This window comes from Saimiri boliviensis, chromosome 1 (genome assembly GCF_048565385.1).
Source record: "Saimiri boliviensis isolate mSaiBol1 chromosome 1, mSaiBol1.pri, whole genome shotgun sequence".
Lineage (NCBI taxonomy): Eukaryota > Metazoa > Chordata > Mammalia > Primates > Cebidae > Saimiri > Saimiri boliviensis.
This window is the reverse complement of record NC_133449.1, coordinates 236,194,806-236,211,133: the sequence shown is the minus strand read 5'-3', so window position 1 is coordinate 236,211,133 and position 16,328 is coordinate 236,194,806. Positions and strand designations below refer to the sequence as shown.

Below are 16,328 nucleotides of genomic sequence, written 5' to 3'. Positions count from 1 at the left end.
TCTCGGCTCACCGCAACCTCTGCCTCCTGGGTTCAGGCAATTCTCCTGCCTCAGTCTCCTGAGTAGCTGGGATTACAGGCACACGCCACCATGCCCAGCTAATTTTTTGTATTTTTAGTAGACACGGGGTTTCACCATGTTGGCCAGGATGGTCTCGATTTCTTGACCTCGTGATCCACCTGCCTTGGCCTCCCAAAGTGCTGGGATTACAGGCTTGAGCCACCGCGCCCGGCCTATAGTAATGTGTATTACTTGACCAGAAAAAAGTTGTGTATATTAAACTTTAAAATATTGAATGATATTTGAAATTCTTTTAAGAAACTCATGTTTAAAGCCATCTTGGCTGGGTGCGGTGGCTCACACCTGTAATCCCAGCACTTTGGGGGGCCAAGGCAGGTGGATCACCTGCATTCAAAGTTCAAGACCAGCCTGGCCAACATGACAAAACCCCGTCTCTACTAAAAATGCAAAAATTAGTTGGACATGATGGTGAGCACCTGTAATCCCAGCTACTCAGGAGGCTGAGGCAGGAGAATCACTTGAATCTGGGAGGTGGAGGTTACAGTGAGCTGAGATCAGGCCATTGCACTCCAGCCTGGAAAACAAGAGCGAAATTTAGTGTCAAAAAAAAAAAAAAAAAAAAAAAGGCAATCTTATCGTGAATCCCTTGCAGTGTAAAGAATGCTTTGGTAAAGTAAGGGACATGCCCATCTTTTCTGCTTTGTGAAGTCTAGACTATCGTATATCAGATTTACATGAAGTGAGAGATGTGTATTTCCGTGAATAATTTTGAAGTATCTTTTTCTCTTGATATTTTCTATCTAATACTTGCCAGATTAATGATTAGATTTTTAAGTATGAGATGAGATCTAATCAAAACAGTCTTCTTTTGACCAGGTAAGGTGGCTCACGCCTATAATCCCAGCACTTTGGAAGACAGACAGGCGGATCACTTGAGGTCAGGAGTTGGAGACCAGCCCGGCCAACATGGTGGAACCCTGTCTCTACTAAAAATACAAAAATTAGCCGGTGGTGGCATGCACCTATAATCCCAGCTACTCGGTAGGCTGAGGCAGAGAATACCTTGAACCCAAGAGGTGGAAGTTGCACTGAGCTGGGATCACACCACTGCATTCCAGCCTGGGTGACAGAGTTGAGACTCCATCTCAAAAAAAAAAAAAAGTCCTTTTTTAAGGATTTTAATTATCTTTGAACTTAAAAAGATTTTTAACATGTAGAGATGGGGTCTTGGTATGTTGGCCCTGGCTGGTCTTGAACTCCTGGCCTCAAGCAATCATCCCACTTCGGCCTCCCAAAGTGCTAGGATTACAAGCATGAACTATTATGCCCAGCCTGAACTTCATTAATGCATAAAATGATTGTTGCCACTTAATTTTCCTACTGGGTAAGAGATGCAATAATTGGCATAGAGTACATATTGGAATAAATAATTGTTTTCTTGGCCCTCTTGCCTTAGTGATCATTGCAGCTGTTTTGTATTCTATCAAAAGTTTTATCATAGAGACCACTTTAAAGCCAGTATCTGAGTAAAGCGTAGGATAAAATCATCTTTAAATCATTGTCCACTGACCAACTAGTTTAAAATAACCATTGGCATTGTAAGTACTATTCAAGATATGATAATATAGTAATTCTTGGATGTATTTGAGCCTGCTGAACATTTTTAATTTTTTTTTTTTTTGGAGATGGAGTTTCACAGTTTTACTCTTACCCAGGCTGGAGTGCAATGACACGATTTTGGCTCACCACAACCTCCACCTCCTGGGTTCAAGCAATTCTCCTGCCTCAGCCTCCCGAGTAGCTGGGACTACAGGCACGCACCACCATGCCCAGCTAATTTTCGTATTTTTAGTAGAGACAGGGTTTCACTGTGTTGACCAGGATGGTCTCGATCTCTTGACTGTGTGATCCACCCACCTTGGCCTCCCAAAGTGCTGGGATTATAGGCGTGAGCCACCGCACCTGGCCTTTAATTCTTAATATTGAGAAAAAAATGATAGGAAAGTATATCACACATCCCATAGTCTAGTAGAAAGGTGACTCTATTAGTGTATTATTGGAGTACACAAACAGAATACAATTCAAATACTCAAAGGTTTCAGATAACTGTCCTAAAATAATTCTTATGTATTATTAATGAAGACACTTTAAAAAATTATGTGTAAAAATTTGACTTTTGCATGTCTTTTTAATTTACAGACACTTTATTTTTAATAAAGCATTTTAAATGGAGTACTTGTTGCTAACAATTGATTTTTCAGCAATAGACAGTGATAGAGTTCTGATACAAGTCTAAATAACTAAATCAACTCAGAAATTAATATAAGAGGGGTAAGAGTTGTGATAGTGTAATTAACCCATTTCTAGATTCCTGAGGTCCAAAAATATTTTAAATAACTAACCAATGATTAAAAAAATTCAAGGCCAGTCTGTCAATCATTTTATTCATTATTTTAGTTTCATCTTTTGCCTAAATAAAGTTGCGATATACAACATTATTGTTTCTGTTGGTTCCTTGTTAGAACCTTAATTTTTTTTTTTTACTTTTAATAAGTTATTCCCATGTCTTTTATTTTCTTAGAACATTTGCACCAGTATGGGATGTATTCAAAACATCTACAGAGAAATTAGCAAATTGTCACTTGGATCTTGTTAGAAAATTACAAGAATTAATAAAGGAAGTTCAGAAGTATGGAGAAGATCAAGTAAAATCTCATAAAAAGGTATCAGTTTTTCTCTTGTTAAAGAATTGGTCAGATACTGAATACAGTTTAGTCATTTTGATGAATTGTTTCATACTAAACAGACTAAAGAAGAAGTTGCAGGAACTCTGGAAGCTGTCCAAACCATTCAGAGCATAACTCAGGTACTCCAGAAATCCAAGGAAAATTACAATGCCAAGTGTGTAGAACAGGAGCGTTTGAAAAAGGAAGGAGCTACACAAAGAGAAATAGAAAAGGTAATAAAAATAACATCTCTGTGGTTTCAAAGTACTTTGACATACAAAATTGCATTTAATATTTAAACTCAGAATTATCTCATTTTATTGATTTATTTACTTACTTATTTTTTGTTTGTAGAAAGTGATTTATTTATTTAGAGAGAGAGAAACAGGAGAAGGAGGGAGAAATAAACAGCTAATTCTCACACTAAGTGAGAGAATCTAGAAAGCTGGAATCCAAGAGAGGAAAGCAGCTTTCACACTGAGTGGAAGGGAATAGAGAGAGATGGAATTTAGGAGGGGAAGACAGGCTTCCACAAAGGGGGTGTTCATGGAGTGGGACTCCAGAGGCGAAATCCAGGATAGAGAAAAACAGCTTCCACGAGCACAAGAGTGTTTGTGGAAGAGGATCCAAACATGGAGTCCCCCAAATTATCTCATTTTAAAGGTGAAGACACTGTGCCTTACAGTCCTAGTGATTTACCTAATTAAAACACAGGAGATTGGCTGGGCGCGGTGGCTCAAACCTGTAATCTCAGCACTTTGGGAGGCCGAGGCGGGTGGATCACGAGGTCAAGAGATCGAGACCATCCTGGTCAACATGGTGAAACCCCATCTCTACTAAAAATACAAAAAAATTAGCTGGGCATGGTGGCGTGTGCCTGTAATCCCAGCTACTCAGGAGGCTGAGGCAGGAGAATTGCCTGAACCCAGGAGGCGGATGTTGCGGTGAGCCGAGATTGCGCCATTGCACTCCAGCCTGGGCAACAAGAGCGAAACTCTGTCTCAAAAAAAAAAAAAAAAGAAAACACAGGAGATTTATAATATATGTTGTCTGTGGTAAATAGGTTAGCAAGCACATAAAAAAACAATGACTTATTTATTTATTTTTTTGAGATGGAGTTTCACTCTTGTTGCCCAGGCTGGAGTATGATGGTGTGATCTCAGCTACTGCAGCCTCTGCCTCCCAAGTTCAAGTAATTCTCCTTCCTCAGCCTCCCAAGTAGCTGAGATTACAGGTGCATGCCACCACAACTGGCTAATTTTGTATTTTTAGTAGAGATGGGGTTTTGCCATGTTGGTCAGGCTGGTCTCGGAACTCCTGACCTCAGGTGATCTGCCCGCCTCGGCCTCCCAGAATGCTAAGATTACAAGCGTGAGCCACTGCGCCCAAGCAAAAAACAATGATTTTTAAGTATCAGTGACACATTTTCAAGATATTTTTGTAGTAACATAATTGATGAGATAATTACTTGGTGTAAGATTTTTAACAGCGAGATAAAATTGTTTTGAAACAAGGTTTTGGTATATTTAGAAAAATAAAGGTACTTTCACACAAGTTTTAAATGTGTGTTGTGGTGATTTATTGCTGACTTTGAGAACATTTATGTAGCATTGTGGTAAACCACAACCTTTTCTTCCACTTATGTTTTAATGGAAAGTAGGTTTTTTTCTCCTTTCAAAATAGTTTAACCATTGACTTATTTGATGTGGTATATCTCACTTAAGAATGAGCCATAGGGAGTGATAATTTTGAAAGCTTTGTAAAATGTTTGAAATACCCAGTAAAAAAAGAATACCAAATTGTATCAGTAGTATGATTATGACTATAAAAGGAGTGTGTACTTACATACTTTTACATGTTTAAATGCACAGAGACTTTATTTTTGATGAAGCATATTAAGTGGGGTACTAGTTTTACATTGAAGTTTGATAATAGAATTAATTTTTAACAATAGGTGGTGAAGGAAACCCTTCTGATACAAGTCTAAATAACCGTATCAACTCAGAAATTATGTAATTAAATGAGAGGGGCTGTTGCAAGACTAGTGTTAGTGGAGTTAATTCATTTCTAGATACCTGAGGTCCAAAATGTTTTAAATAACTAATCGATGAAATATGATATATAACTGTACACGGGCAAAAACTGAAAGAGAATGTGGAAAAATAAAACTAGGTGATAGAAATTGGAGCAATAAGGCACATGATGTTAGGACCCCCTGGGGGCTATGTCACAGATGAAAAAAGGAATTTGGAGCAATATACTGTGTTTGTATGATAAATAAAAATTGGGTTTGTATAATAAAAATTGGGAGTGGGGGTAAATGAGACATAGTAAGTACATGGTTTGAAAACACACTCTGCTTCAGACATAGTAATTATGAATAAAATATAAAAAGGGAAAACAAAATAACTGGATCCAAAAAGAATAATATGTTATCTCTGTGGACCTGAATAGAACAGAAATACAAAATGCACGTAGATATTGATTATGGAAGGTACTGAACTCAAAAATCCTCAAGTAGGCAGTGGAATTTGGCTCTTATGTGGCGGAAAGGACTAAATGCTCCCCTCTTGACATGAGGCACAAAGAGCCTGGCTTATTTCCTAAAAGTGTAGATAGGGGAAAAAGAAGGCTCTTGAGTTGCTGACAAGAACTAAAGCCTTATTGGAAATTGGGGAGTTAGGGACACAGATACAGAGACACAATCCTGACTTGGAATCAAGCGAAGGAACCATTTCATTACTATTTTGGCCATATCTACAATATTCTTGCAGGGAAGTAATTAAAAATTACCTTCATAAGACTGAAATGAAATAGGGCCTTGGAGGGGTGGCAGGAGATAACCTTAAAACTGCTTGGGGTTGGGTGAGCATAAAGTATAAAGCATAACAATTCTAGGAGGTACCATTTACGTTTTATTCTATGAATGTTCAACAGTACTGATGAAGGGAGAGAGAGAAGAAGAGAGAAGAGGACAAAATTAAAAAAAGAAAACAACTCCCATTCTGAATGAGCAAACAATCAAAATTGTAGAGCACATCTAAGAAATCTAATACTAGAACAACCAATAAATTCAATACTTGGAATAAGAATTCACTCCAGATGAAATTTAAATTTATAAAAAATGAACAAAAATGATGTGTGTTGATGAGATGTTCAAATAAATAAACATAAACTTACATTAAAGAAGATTAAGAAATTAAAGAAACATAATGAAACAAGCTCTACTAGATACGAAAAACAGCTAATTGACAAACTTGGAAATGAAAAATATGGTTATTGAAAATTTTAAAAAGCAATAGAGAAATGAAACTTTAGACTTGATATAGTCAAAGAGTGAGTTTGGAAGATAATATGGAGGGACCTTACCCAGAACATAGTAGGAGAAGCTTCAGAAGAAAAAATATGGAGGAGATGGAGGGACAAGTAATACTTGAATAGTTAACAGCTCAAAATGTTTCAGATTGAAGAAATTTAAGAACCCTCATATTGAAAGTACATTGTAGGTATTAAGCAGGTTAAGTAAATTCAGATCTAGACACTAGAGAAAAAGAATATTAAAAGCTAGGAGGCATTTTTTTTCCTCATATGAAATTAGAATGCATTTTCCGTTGATGGTATTGTATAATCATTTTTGGTAAGGTAGCATTTACGGTGTAGTTTAATTGCCTGTGCAAACTTCATTGCATGATTGGACAGCTACAATGTTTTGATATTTGAGTTAACACCATTTAAAGACCATCTGAGGAAGTAATGGCTTTGATTATTGTCTGAAAATCTTTTACTGATACCATTTGTTAAGATCAAGTGCTTGGAAGAAAATCTGAAGATAATAATTGAGCACTTTAAAGAAATGCACTGTCAACTGACAAAAACAAGCAATGGGGAAAGGATTCCCTATTCATTAAATGGTTCTGGGATAACTGGCTAGCCATATGCAGAAAATTGAAACTGGACCCCTTTCTTACACCAAATATAAAAATCGTCTCAAGATGGATTAAAGACTTAAATGTAAAACCCAGAACTATAAAAACTCTGGAAGACAACCTAGGCATTACCATTCTGGACACAGGAATGGGCAAAGATTTCATGACAAAGACACCAAAAGCAATTGCAACAAAAACAGAAATTGGCAAACGGGATCTAATTAAACTTAAGGGTTTCCTCACAGCAAAAGAAACTATCAAAAGAGTGAACAGATAACCTGTAGAATGGGAGAAAATGTTTGCAAACTATGCATCTGACAAAGATCTAATATCCAGCATCTGTTAGGAACTTAAATTTACAAGAAAAAACCTCATTAAAAAGTGGACAAAGGACATGAACAGACACTTCTCAAAAGAAGACGTACATGCAGCCAACAAGCATATGAAGAAAAGCTCAATATCACTGATAATCAGAGAAACTCAAATCAAAACCACGATGATACGCCATCTCACAGTAGTCAGAATGACTACTATTAAAAAGTCAAATAACAGATGCTGGCAAGGTTGTAGAGAAAAGGGAGTGCTTATACGCTGTTTGTGGGAGTGTAAATCAACCATTGTGGAAAGCAGTGCGTGGTGATTCTTCAAAGAGCTAAAAACAGAACTACCATTCACCCCAGCAATCCCATTACTGGATATCTCCCCAAAGGAATATAAATCATTGTACTATAAAGGCACATGCCCGTGAATATTAATTACAACACTATTCACAGTACCTAACTGCCCATCAGTGACAGATTGGATAAAGAAAATGTGGTACTTACTCACTGTGGAATACTATGCAGCCATAAAAAAGAATGAGATTATGTCTTTTGTGGGTACATGGATGGAACTGGATCCCATTATTTTTAGCAGGAACAGAAAACCAAATACTGCATGTTCTCATTTATAAGTGAGAGTTAAACACAGAACACCATGGATACAAAGAGGAGAATAATAGACACTGGGACCTACTGGAGGGAAGAGGCTGGGAAGAGGGAGAAGATCAGAAAAAAATACCTATCAGTTACTGTGCTTATTAGCTGCATGATGAATAAGTTGCACACCACACCTCCATGGCACACAGTTTACCTGTATAACAAACCTGCACATGTTCCCCTGAAGCTAAAATAAAAGTTAAGAAAAGAAATGTTTTGTCAGTAAACTGAAAATCATTTGAAAGAAATAATTATAATACATATACATGTATTAGGCTCCTGTCGTGGTTTGTTTTCTGTTGCTTATGACAGAATACCTGAAAGTGGGTAATGGTTTTTTTGTTTTTTTTTTTTGAGACAGAGTCTCTGTCACCCAGGCCAGGGTGCAATAGCAGGATCTCAGTTCACTGCAACCTCATGCCTCCCGAGTTCAAGCAATTCTGGTAACTCAGCCTCCCAAGTAGTTGGGATTACAGTCGTGCGCTACCACACCTGCCTAATTTTTGTATTGTTAGTAGAGATGGGGTTTCTTCACCATGTTGGCCAGGATGGTCTTGAACTCCTGACCTCAAGCGATTTGCCCACCTTGGCCTCCCAAAGTGCTAGGATTATAGGCGTGAGCCACTGCGCCTGTCCTGAAACTGGGTAATTTATAAAGAAAGGAATTTATTTTTTACGTTATGGAGCATGAGGTGTTCCAAGTTCAGGGGCCACATCTAGTGAAGTTCTTCTTGCATGTGGGGATTCTGCAGAATTCTGAGAAGGTGCCGTACCTCATATGGTGAGGGGACTGAGCCTGTTTAGGTCTCTCTTCCACTCCTTATAAAGCTATCAGTCCTATTCCCTTGATAACCCATTGATTCATGAACTCAGTAATCCATTAATTAATCTATGAGGGCAGAGCCCTCATGATGGAATCATCTATTAAAGGGCCCCACCTCTCAGTACTGCCACATTGGGGATTAAGTTTCAATGTCAGTTTCATAGGGGACAAACAAACCATAGCAGCGCCTCTAATCATAGATCAATTGTCAAATTCAAAAAACCTGTTATGTATTTCATATAATGGGACTCAATACAGCAATTTAAATAAATACTCTAGCAAAGAAAAGGGGAAAGAATAGATTGAGTCTTTAGGTGATGGATTTGTGGAGTCTTAATTACGTTATATAAACGTTAAAAAAAGATTGACGTGTATTAACATGAATAAATGTAAAAAGCATAATATTGAGCAACAAAAGTTTCAAAAGGGTATGCAGAATTTGATACTTTTCACATAACCTTTAATTCTCTGTTTAAAAAAATGCTACTGACTCTGCTTTCCACCTTCCCCTCCCCCTCCTTTCTCCCTCCCTGCCTTTTCCCTAGTCCCCTCTCCCGCTGCCGCCTCCCCCAACTATCTTCCCTTCCCTCCTGGTCTTGGAGGACCCCATCCTAGCCCAACCTGCCTCTGCCCTCAACCCCCCAAAAGCTATCAGTGCCACTCCCAGCCCATGTGGGCCCCTATGAGCTGGCCACGCATGTCCCCCAGCTCCCCATTCTGCTGGGCCTTCCCCTCACCCAGGGTGGCTTTCTGAGCTGCCCATTGCATGCTCCTCTTTGCAGCCTTTCCTGCCACTCAGGGCCCCTGTTCCCCAGCCCAGCGACGGGGAGCTGGTGGGGAGCTGGCGGCGCTTGGCTGCTGGGGGTGGAGAGTGGGTGGCAGGGTGGTGCTGGGATAATGAGGATGATGCGGTCGCAATGTCTGCTGGGGCTGCATGTTCATGGCCTTCTCCGCCAAGCTCTGGAGGTTCATTTACCTTTTGTGGAGGCAGATCTGCACGGTAATTCAGTACCAAACTGTTAGATATGCTACCATCCCCTTATCTCCTGTATCCCAGAATCAGCTATTTGAAGAGGAAGATTCTGGTGCTGGATCTGGATGAGACACTTATTGACCCCCACCATAATGGGGTCCTGAGGCCCACAGTCTTGCCTGGAATGCCTCCTGACTTTATCCTCAAGGTGGTAATAGACAAATACCCTGTCCGGTTTTTTGTACATAAGAGGCCCCATGTGGATTTTTATAATTAGGTATTTTTTGAATTTTCTATTTTTATGAGTCTCCTTTCAACTTGTAAATATCTTTATTAGGGATGATCAGAACTTGTCTTTATCAGTAGCTGGTGAATAAATTATTAAGCAGTAATTTAATGAGCAGCAGAAAAACAAAATAGGTATGAGGATGAGGTATTAGGAACAAGCAAAGAAAGGGCTTCCAGTAGAGTTACATCATTTTGATATGTTGTGTCATTAAAAATCACTCTGAAGGCAAGGCTCAGTGACACTTCGGGTGGCTTAGGCGGGTGGATCATTTGAGGTCAAGAGTTTGAGACCAGCTTGGCCAACATGGTGAATGAGACTCTGTCTCTATTAAAACTATAAAAATTAGCCAGGTGTAGTGGTATGCACCTGTAATTACAGCTACTTGGGAGACTGAGGCAGGAGAAGCACTTGAATCCAGGAGGCTGAGATTTCAGTGAGCCAAGATTGTGCCATTGCACTCCAGCCTGGGCCATGGAGTCAGACTCCATCTCAAAAAAAAAAAAAAAAAAAAAAGTCACTCTTAAGACTGTAGGTTATTGTTTGCCATTCTACACACTGAAAATACAAGCATTGGAAGAGCAAACTAAAATTTCTTTGCATAAAAAATATCCAAAAGGAAATCCGGATTAAACATGCCATTATAATTGTTTTTAAAATAAGTTCTAACAAACTTGGTTATCCAGGTTTCTTGGGAAGGTACACGGTAAACTCTATTGTCATTTAACTGTTACGTATTTGAACAGGGGCAGGATGTTAGAGGATTCTGGTACAGTAATTGGTATAAAATAATGTAAACTGTGTAGAACTGGGAAAAGAGTAAAAAAAATTTGTAGGATCAAACTAGAAAATTGTTACAGGTTTTAGTCACTTTCTCTAGGGATGGACAGCTCAGTACAACTCAGTAACTCAGATACAGCTTTATATATAAACAGCAAAATATGATGATGTGTTTTCTTGGCATTAGAAACTATAATAAAAGCAGGCACTGTTTATTTTTAAATTTAACTCTATGCCAAACCTGTTCCAAGCATTTTATATAACTACATTTCATCACTAACACAACTTTAAAGAAAAGGTGATATTGTTCCCATTTTAGGAATGAGAGAACTGTATACATTTCTTTTTTTTTTTTTTTTTTTTTGAGACGGAGTTTCACTCTTGTTACTCAGGCTGGAGTGCAATGGCGCGATCTCGGCTCACCGCAACCTCCGCCTCCTGGGTTCAGGCAATTCTCCTGCCTCAGCCTCCTGAGTAGCTGAGATTACAGGCACGTGCCACCATGCCCAGCTAATGTTTTGTATTTTTAGTAGGGACGGGGTTTCACCATGTTGACCAGGATGGTCTCGATCTCTCGACCTCGTGATCCACCCGCCTCGGCCTCCCAAAGTGCTGGGATTACAGGCTTGAGCCACCGCGCCCGGCCTGAACTGTATACATTTCTAAGACAAGGTCAGATGGGTGGTACAGTGCTGAGATTTCACTTTCCTAGGTTTCAGTTACCCCCTGTCTCGTACAGTAGGACATTTACAGAGAGAGTGATCATATTCACATATAATGTTATTACAGTATATTGCTTTAATTGTTCTATTTTATTATTAGTTGTTGTTAATCTCTTACTGTGCCTAATTTATAAATGGAACTTTGTCATAGTTATGTATGTGTAGGAAAAAAAGATACAGAATATAGAGTCTGTACCATCCATGGCTTCAGACATCCGCTGGGATCTTGGAATGTATTCCGCACAGATAAAGGGGCACTAGTGTAAATGGTAGAGCCAGAATTAGAATCAAATTTCTTCTGGCCCCAAAATCAGTTTTGTTTATGTTGCATGCTAAAGTGGCATGCTATATTCTTTAAGAAGGCAGGGAAGTACATAACATATATACTTAATATAGTATAAACAGTTATATTTTAGAGAGAGTACAAAGTTGCTTGTAGGGAGTACGGCTATATGTACCTCTTGCCAAACCAAAACCCCAGGGTAAACCCAATTTTCTGTTTGTAGTTTTTGTTCTTAGATTCCTGATCACGGCTGAAGATAATTACATATTGGTACTGAAGATAATTACATATTGGTACTGATTGACTTTAAACAAATTCAGTATTTTGCAGCTTTCCTTGGCCCTCAGTGGCACTTAGCAATACTTGTTCTCATCTAGTCGTGACCTGTTGCATTCTCCACAATTATGGTTTGAAACTTTTTTTGTTCACCTTAAGCTCCCAACCCTACCCTGCTGTTCCTCACTCATACCAGACCCATCTGTTACCTCATTAAGAAAATGGGGATTTTTATATCTTGAAATCCTACAACTTGTCTTTCTTTGATCTCCTTTAAACTCTTATTTCATCCAGCCACATCCGTCCATCTTCCTGTATCCAAGTTGATCAGTCCTTTGAGAATAGTCAGTCTTCTTGATAGCCATGTATCTGCTTCAGCCTACAAACTACACATACCAAATACCTGTCTTCTTATAATTTATCTTGACTTCTGTGGCTGTGTTACTTTCTTCCAGTTTCTGTTTATGTATAGGTTGTACAGTACTACTTAATTTTTTTAATTAAATAAGTAACTTTTATAAAACCAGTACTATAATATTGCGGTAACAGTTTTGTTTTGTTTTTTAAATAGAAGTCTTGAAAAAATAGGCAAAGATTAAAAACAAGTTTCTGTATTTGCTGGAGCATAACGGGAGCTGAGAAACATCAAGGAAACCAGTCTTCACAACTTTTGAGATAGGTTTATAGTCTAATCAGACATTGAATGAAATATATGTATGCTGTGAGGGAGGAGGATTCACAGGTGTGAAAAGGAGTGTCAAGCATGTTCTGGTGGTATTGTTACATTTTTGCACATTGTCTGGAAATTTATTTCCAACAGTGTGTTAACATATCTTAGTAACACTGTAGCATTATAATATAATTATGCAGTCTTAGTCTGGGATTTAAAATGAGAGTATTTTAACTTTTCAAAGCACATTCCATTAAACAGAAATGGAATCAGTGTTTAATTCCTGACTTCTTGGCTGACAGTAGCAATAACAAAAAGACTAAAGAGGGCCTCACAGCACGTATTAAAGTTAGTTATATGTCATATTGAACTCTTAAAATGTATTTTAATTTACTATTCATATTAACTTATATTAGGAAAGAAAAAAGGTCAATGCACAGTTAAAAATGTTTTTGTTTTATTACAGGCAGCTGTTAAATCTAAGAAAGCTACAGATACCTATAAACTCTATGTGGAAAAATATGCATTAGCAAAAGCTGATTTTGAACAGAAAATGACAGAAACAGCTCAGGTCGGTATTTTAAGGCTTCAAATTGAAAATGGCATTTATATTTGCGTATATTGATTAAGTATAATTTTTCTTTCATGTAATATTTTAGTGTTAGAAATTTAAAAATGCACACAATCTCAATATTTTAGTGATGCTATTTTAAAAGTACATGTCTTGTTTTGGAGATTGAGAACCAAGATGCAATAATTATAATGTCATAAGGAATTACACAGATAGATTAGAAGAGCCTGTTTAAAGATAATTGGGGAAAATTAGGGGATTGGTACATGATGAAGACAGTACTTAAGAAACATTAATAAGAAAACTGGAAGTGACTTAGTACTGAAGTTACGGCAGTCAATAAGACAACCCAAAAAACCCCTGATCTCTTATATTTTTGTGAGGGAAGACAGACAAAAATGTCTGCCTTCCATTAGCTTGGAATAAATTATATTTGATGTAGTGTTCTCAGAACCTTAATTAAAGGCCCCATTTAAGGTGGCTGCCTTTTAGGAATCATGCCTAACGCTTCTACTCTCCATCACCCCTGCTTCTTGTCCTCTTCCTTGTTTTATTTTCCTCCTTAGCACCTATTGTGATCTTGCATACCAAGAATTTTATTCCTGTATCAGTTAGGTCAGAGTAAGTGTGCTGAGATGACACAAGGCCCCAGAAATCTCTGTGGCTTACAATATCAAGGGTTTATTTCTTTCTCTTGCTGCATGTTTGTTGTGGGTTGGCTGCAGCTGTTTTACATCGTCTTCACTGTAGTCCTGAGGCTGATGGGTGAACCCCTTTTTGGAATGTTCATAGTTATGTCTGAGGGGCCAGAAACATGGTGAAGTTCTTTTACCTATATTTTTTGTTTTTTTCCCCACTAAAATGTAAGTTTATGAGAGCAGGGATGGATTTGTTTTGTTTACTGCTATATCCTCAGCATTTCCCAGCATTTAAAAGTTCCCAGCTCAGTAAATATGAAAGACTTTGTGAATCTAAATTTTTGGACTCTAGGTCTTCATTATGTCTTGCCATTTGAAGTAGTGAACAACTCCTATCTTAAGGTATTGCATACTTGTGTGCATGTCTGTGCATATCCATCTTTACCTACAATGACATAGACTCTGCTAGATTCTGTGTATACGGTACATCTGTAAAAATGACAAATGTCTCTGTGCTTGAGATGACATTTATAGTATAGAGGAGAGAGGCAGACATTAAATACATGCTTAAATATAGTTATAAATTATTGCAAAGGAAAACAGTAGGCTTTCATGAGATAGAATAATTGAAATGACTTAATTTGGATTAGGGAGTTAGGAAAGGCCTTTTAAGAGAAGTGACATTTAAAACTGGGACTTGAAGAATTAGCAAGAAATTAATGGGGCAAGAGTGGTATAGGCTTTGGGGATAATGAGTATGACGGGCCAGAGGTATAAAAGAGCTGTTACATTCTGGAAAGTAAAAAAATGCTTACTAAACCTGACTAAGGGAAAATGGTAGTGAGAAATGAGGTTAGAGAGATAGGCAAGGACCAGGTTGTATTAGGTTGATGCAAAAGTAATTGCAGTTTTTGCCATTACTTTTAACAGCAAAAGAATTCAGGTTTTCTTCTAAGAGCAGCTAGAAGCCACCTAAGGGTTTTAGGCAGGGATGTGACATGATCTTATGCATATTAAAGGGTAATTCTGGCAGTTTTGTGAAGACTTGATTGGAGTATGGCTAAATGAGAATCAAGAGTCCAGTTTGCAAGGTAACATAGTAGTCAGGTGAGAATCATTCTAAACAGTACTATATATTGTTTTTTTAAAAAATAAGGGAATAAAAGGAATTCCAAAACACTCCTGGTTCCAAAAGTTTTGGATAAGGATTATGAGGCCATATAAAATAAAGTGTTGTCAGTATACAAAGCCATGATGACATCACTTTTAGTTAGAGTTGGGAGGTAGGGAAGATTTCGGCCCTCAGGGCCAAGCTCTGAGAGACTCACTATTGAGATTTTTGTAGAGGAAGCCAAAGAAGAAAGAAGAAAACTGGAAGTATAATGTCATGGTAGCTGGGAAAAGAAGCTTTAAGAAGGAAAAGTTTAGGTAGTTGTCTTAAATAAGGCTTCAAGTTAGTGAGGTAGAAAGTTTGAATTTCTGTGTGACTGAGGTCATTGCAGACTTCAGCAAGTACTGTTTTGTCTTAAATCATTAGGAGCACACATTTATAAGGCAATTGTTAATTTGTTAATTTCATATTAAATAATTAGTCTCTTATCAGCTAAGTGTTTGCCGTTTTGTTAATTTTCTAAATTGGAACAAATAGAATTTGCTGTAGTCACAGGTTTTTTTTCGTTGTTGTTTTTGTTTGTTTTGAGACAAGAGTCTCACTCTATCGCCAGGCTGGAGTACAGTGGCGCAATTGTACCTCACTGCAACTTCCTTTTTCTGGTTTCAAGCAATTCTCCTGTCTCAGCCTCCTGAGTAGCTGGAACTACAGGCACGCACCACAATGCTCAGCTAATTTTTTTGTATTTTTAGTAGAGAAGGGATTTCACCATGTTGTCCATGATGGTCTTGATCTCTTGACCTCATGATCCGCCTACCTCGGCCTCCCAAAGTGCTGGGATTATAGGCATGAACCACCGTGCCTGGCTGATCAGAGTTGTTTTGTTTGTTTGTTTTTTGTTTTTAATTGGACTTTAGGTTCTGGGGTACGTATGAGTTTTTTGTTTGTTGATGTTACTTTATAAAAAAGAATGTTCAGAACATCTTTCCATTTCCTTTTCATGTTTTGCTTCCCCATTACATTTTTTTTTTTTTCCCCAAAATGGTGTTTTAATTGTTCATCTTGCCTTTTTGGGTTTTTGTTTTTTTTTTTAAAGACAGGGTCTCACTCTGTCACCCAGGCTGGAGTGCAGTGGCACGATCTCATCTCAGCTCACTGCAACCTCTCTGCCTCCTAGGCTTAGGTGACCCTCCCACCTCAGCCTTCTGAATAGCAGGGACTGCTGGTATGCACCATCATGTCTGGCTATTTTTTTTTTTATTTTTAATAGAGACAGGGTTTCACCATGTTGCCCAGGATGGTCTCAAACTTTTGGGCTCAAGCGATCTGCCCAACTCAGCCTCCCAAAATGCTGGCTGGGATTACAGGCATGAGTGACCATGCCAGCCCATTCTGCCCTTTTTAAGATGGGAACATTAGTTTATTTGAGCAAATATGTGACCATGCTACTTTTAAATAAATATGATGGCATAACTTGCTAATGTGTGTGTTTGCTCTTTCTCAAGATCTTAGAGATTTCTGTTTCTCTCTCTCCGTCATATACGT

General features: G+C 38.1%; 1 protein-coding gene across 2 annotated transcripts in view; it reads left to right on the top strand.

Moving 5' to 3' along the window:
• The window catches only part of FCHO2 (FCH and mu domain containing endocytic adaptor 2), a 125,278-nt gene that overhangs the window by 25,221 nt on the left and 83,729 nt on the right, over window positions 1–16,328 (top strand). For both annotated transcript variants that reach the window (XM_074384847.1, XM_074384852.1), the window contains exons 4-6: window positions 2,603–2,744; window positions 2,828–2,980; window positions 12,930–13,034. In XM_074384847.1, the coding sequence (XP_074240948.1) occupies window positions 2,603–2,744; window positions 2,828–2,980; window positions 12,930–13,034 (400 nt within the window). The remainder of the gene's footprint in view (window positions 1–2,602; window positions 2,745–2,827; window positions 2,981–12,929; window positions 13,035–16,328) is intronic.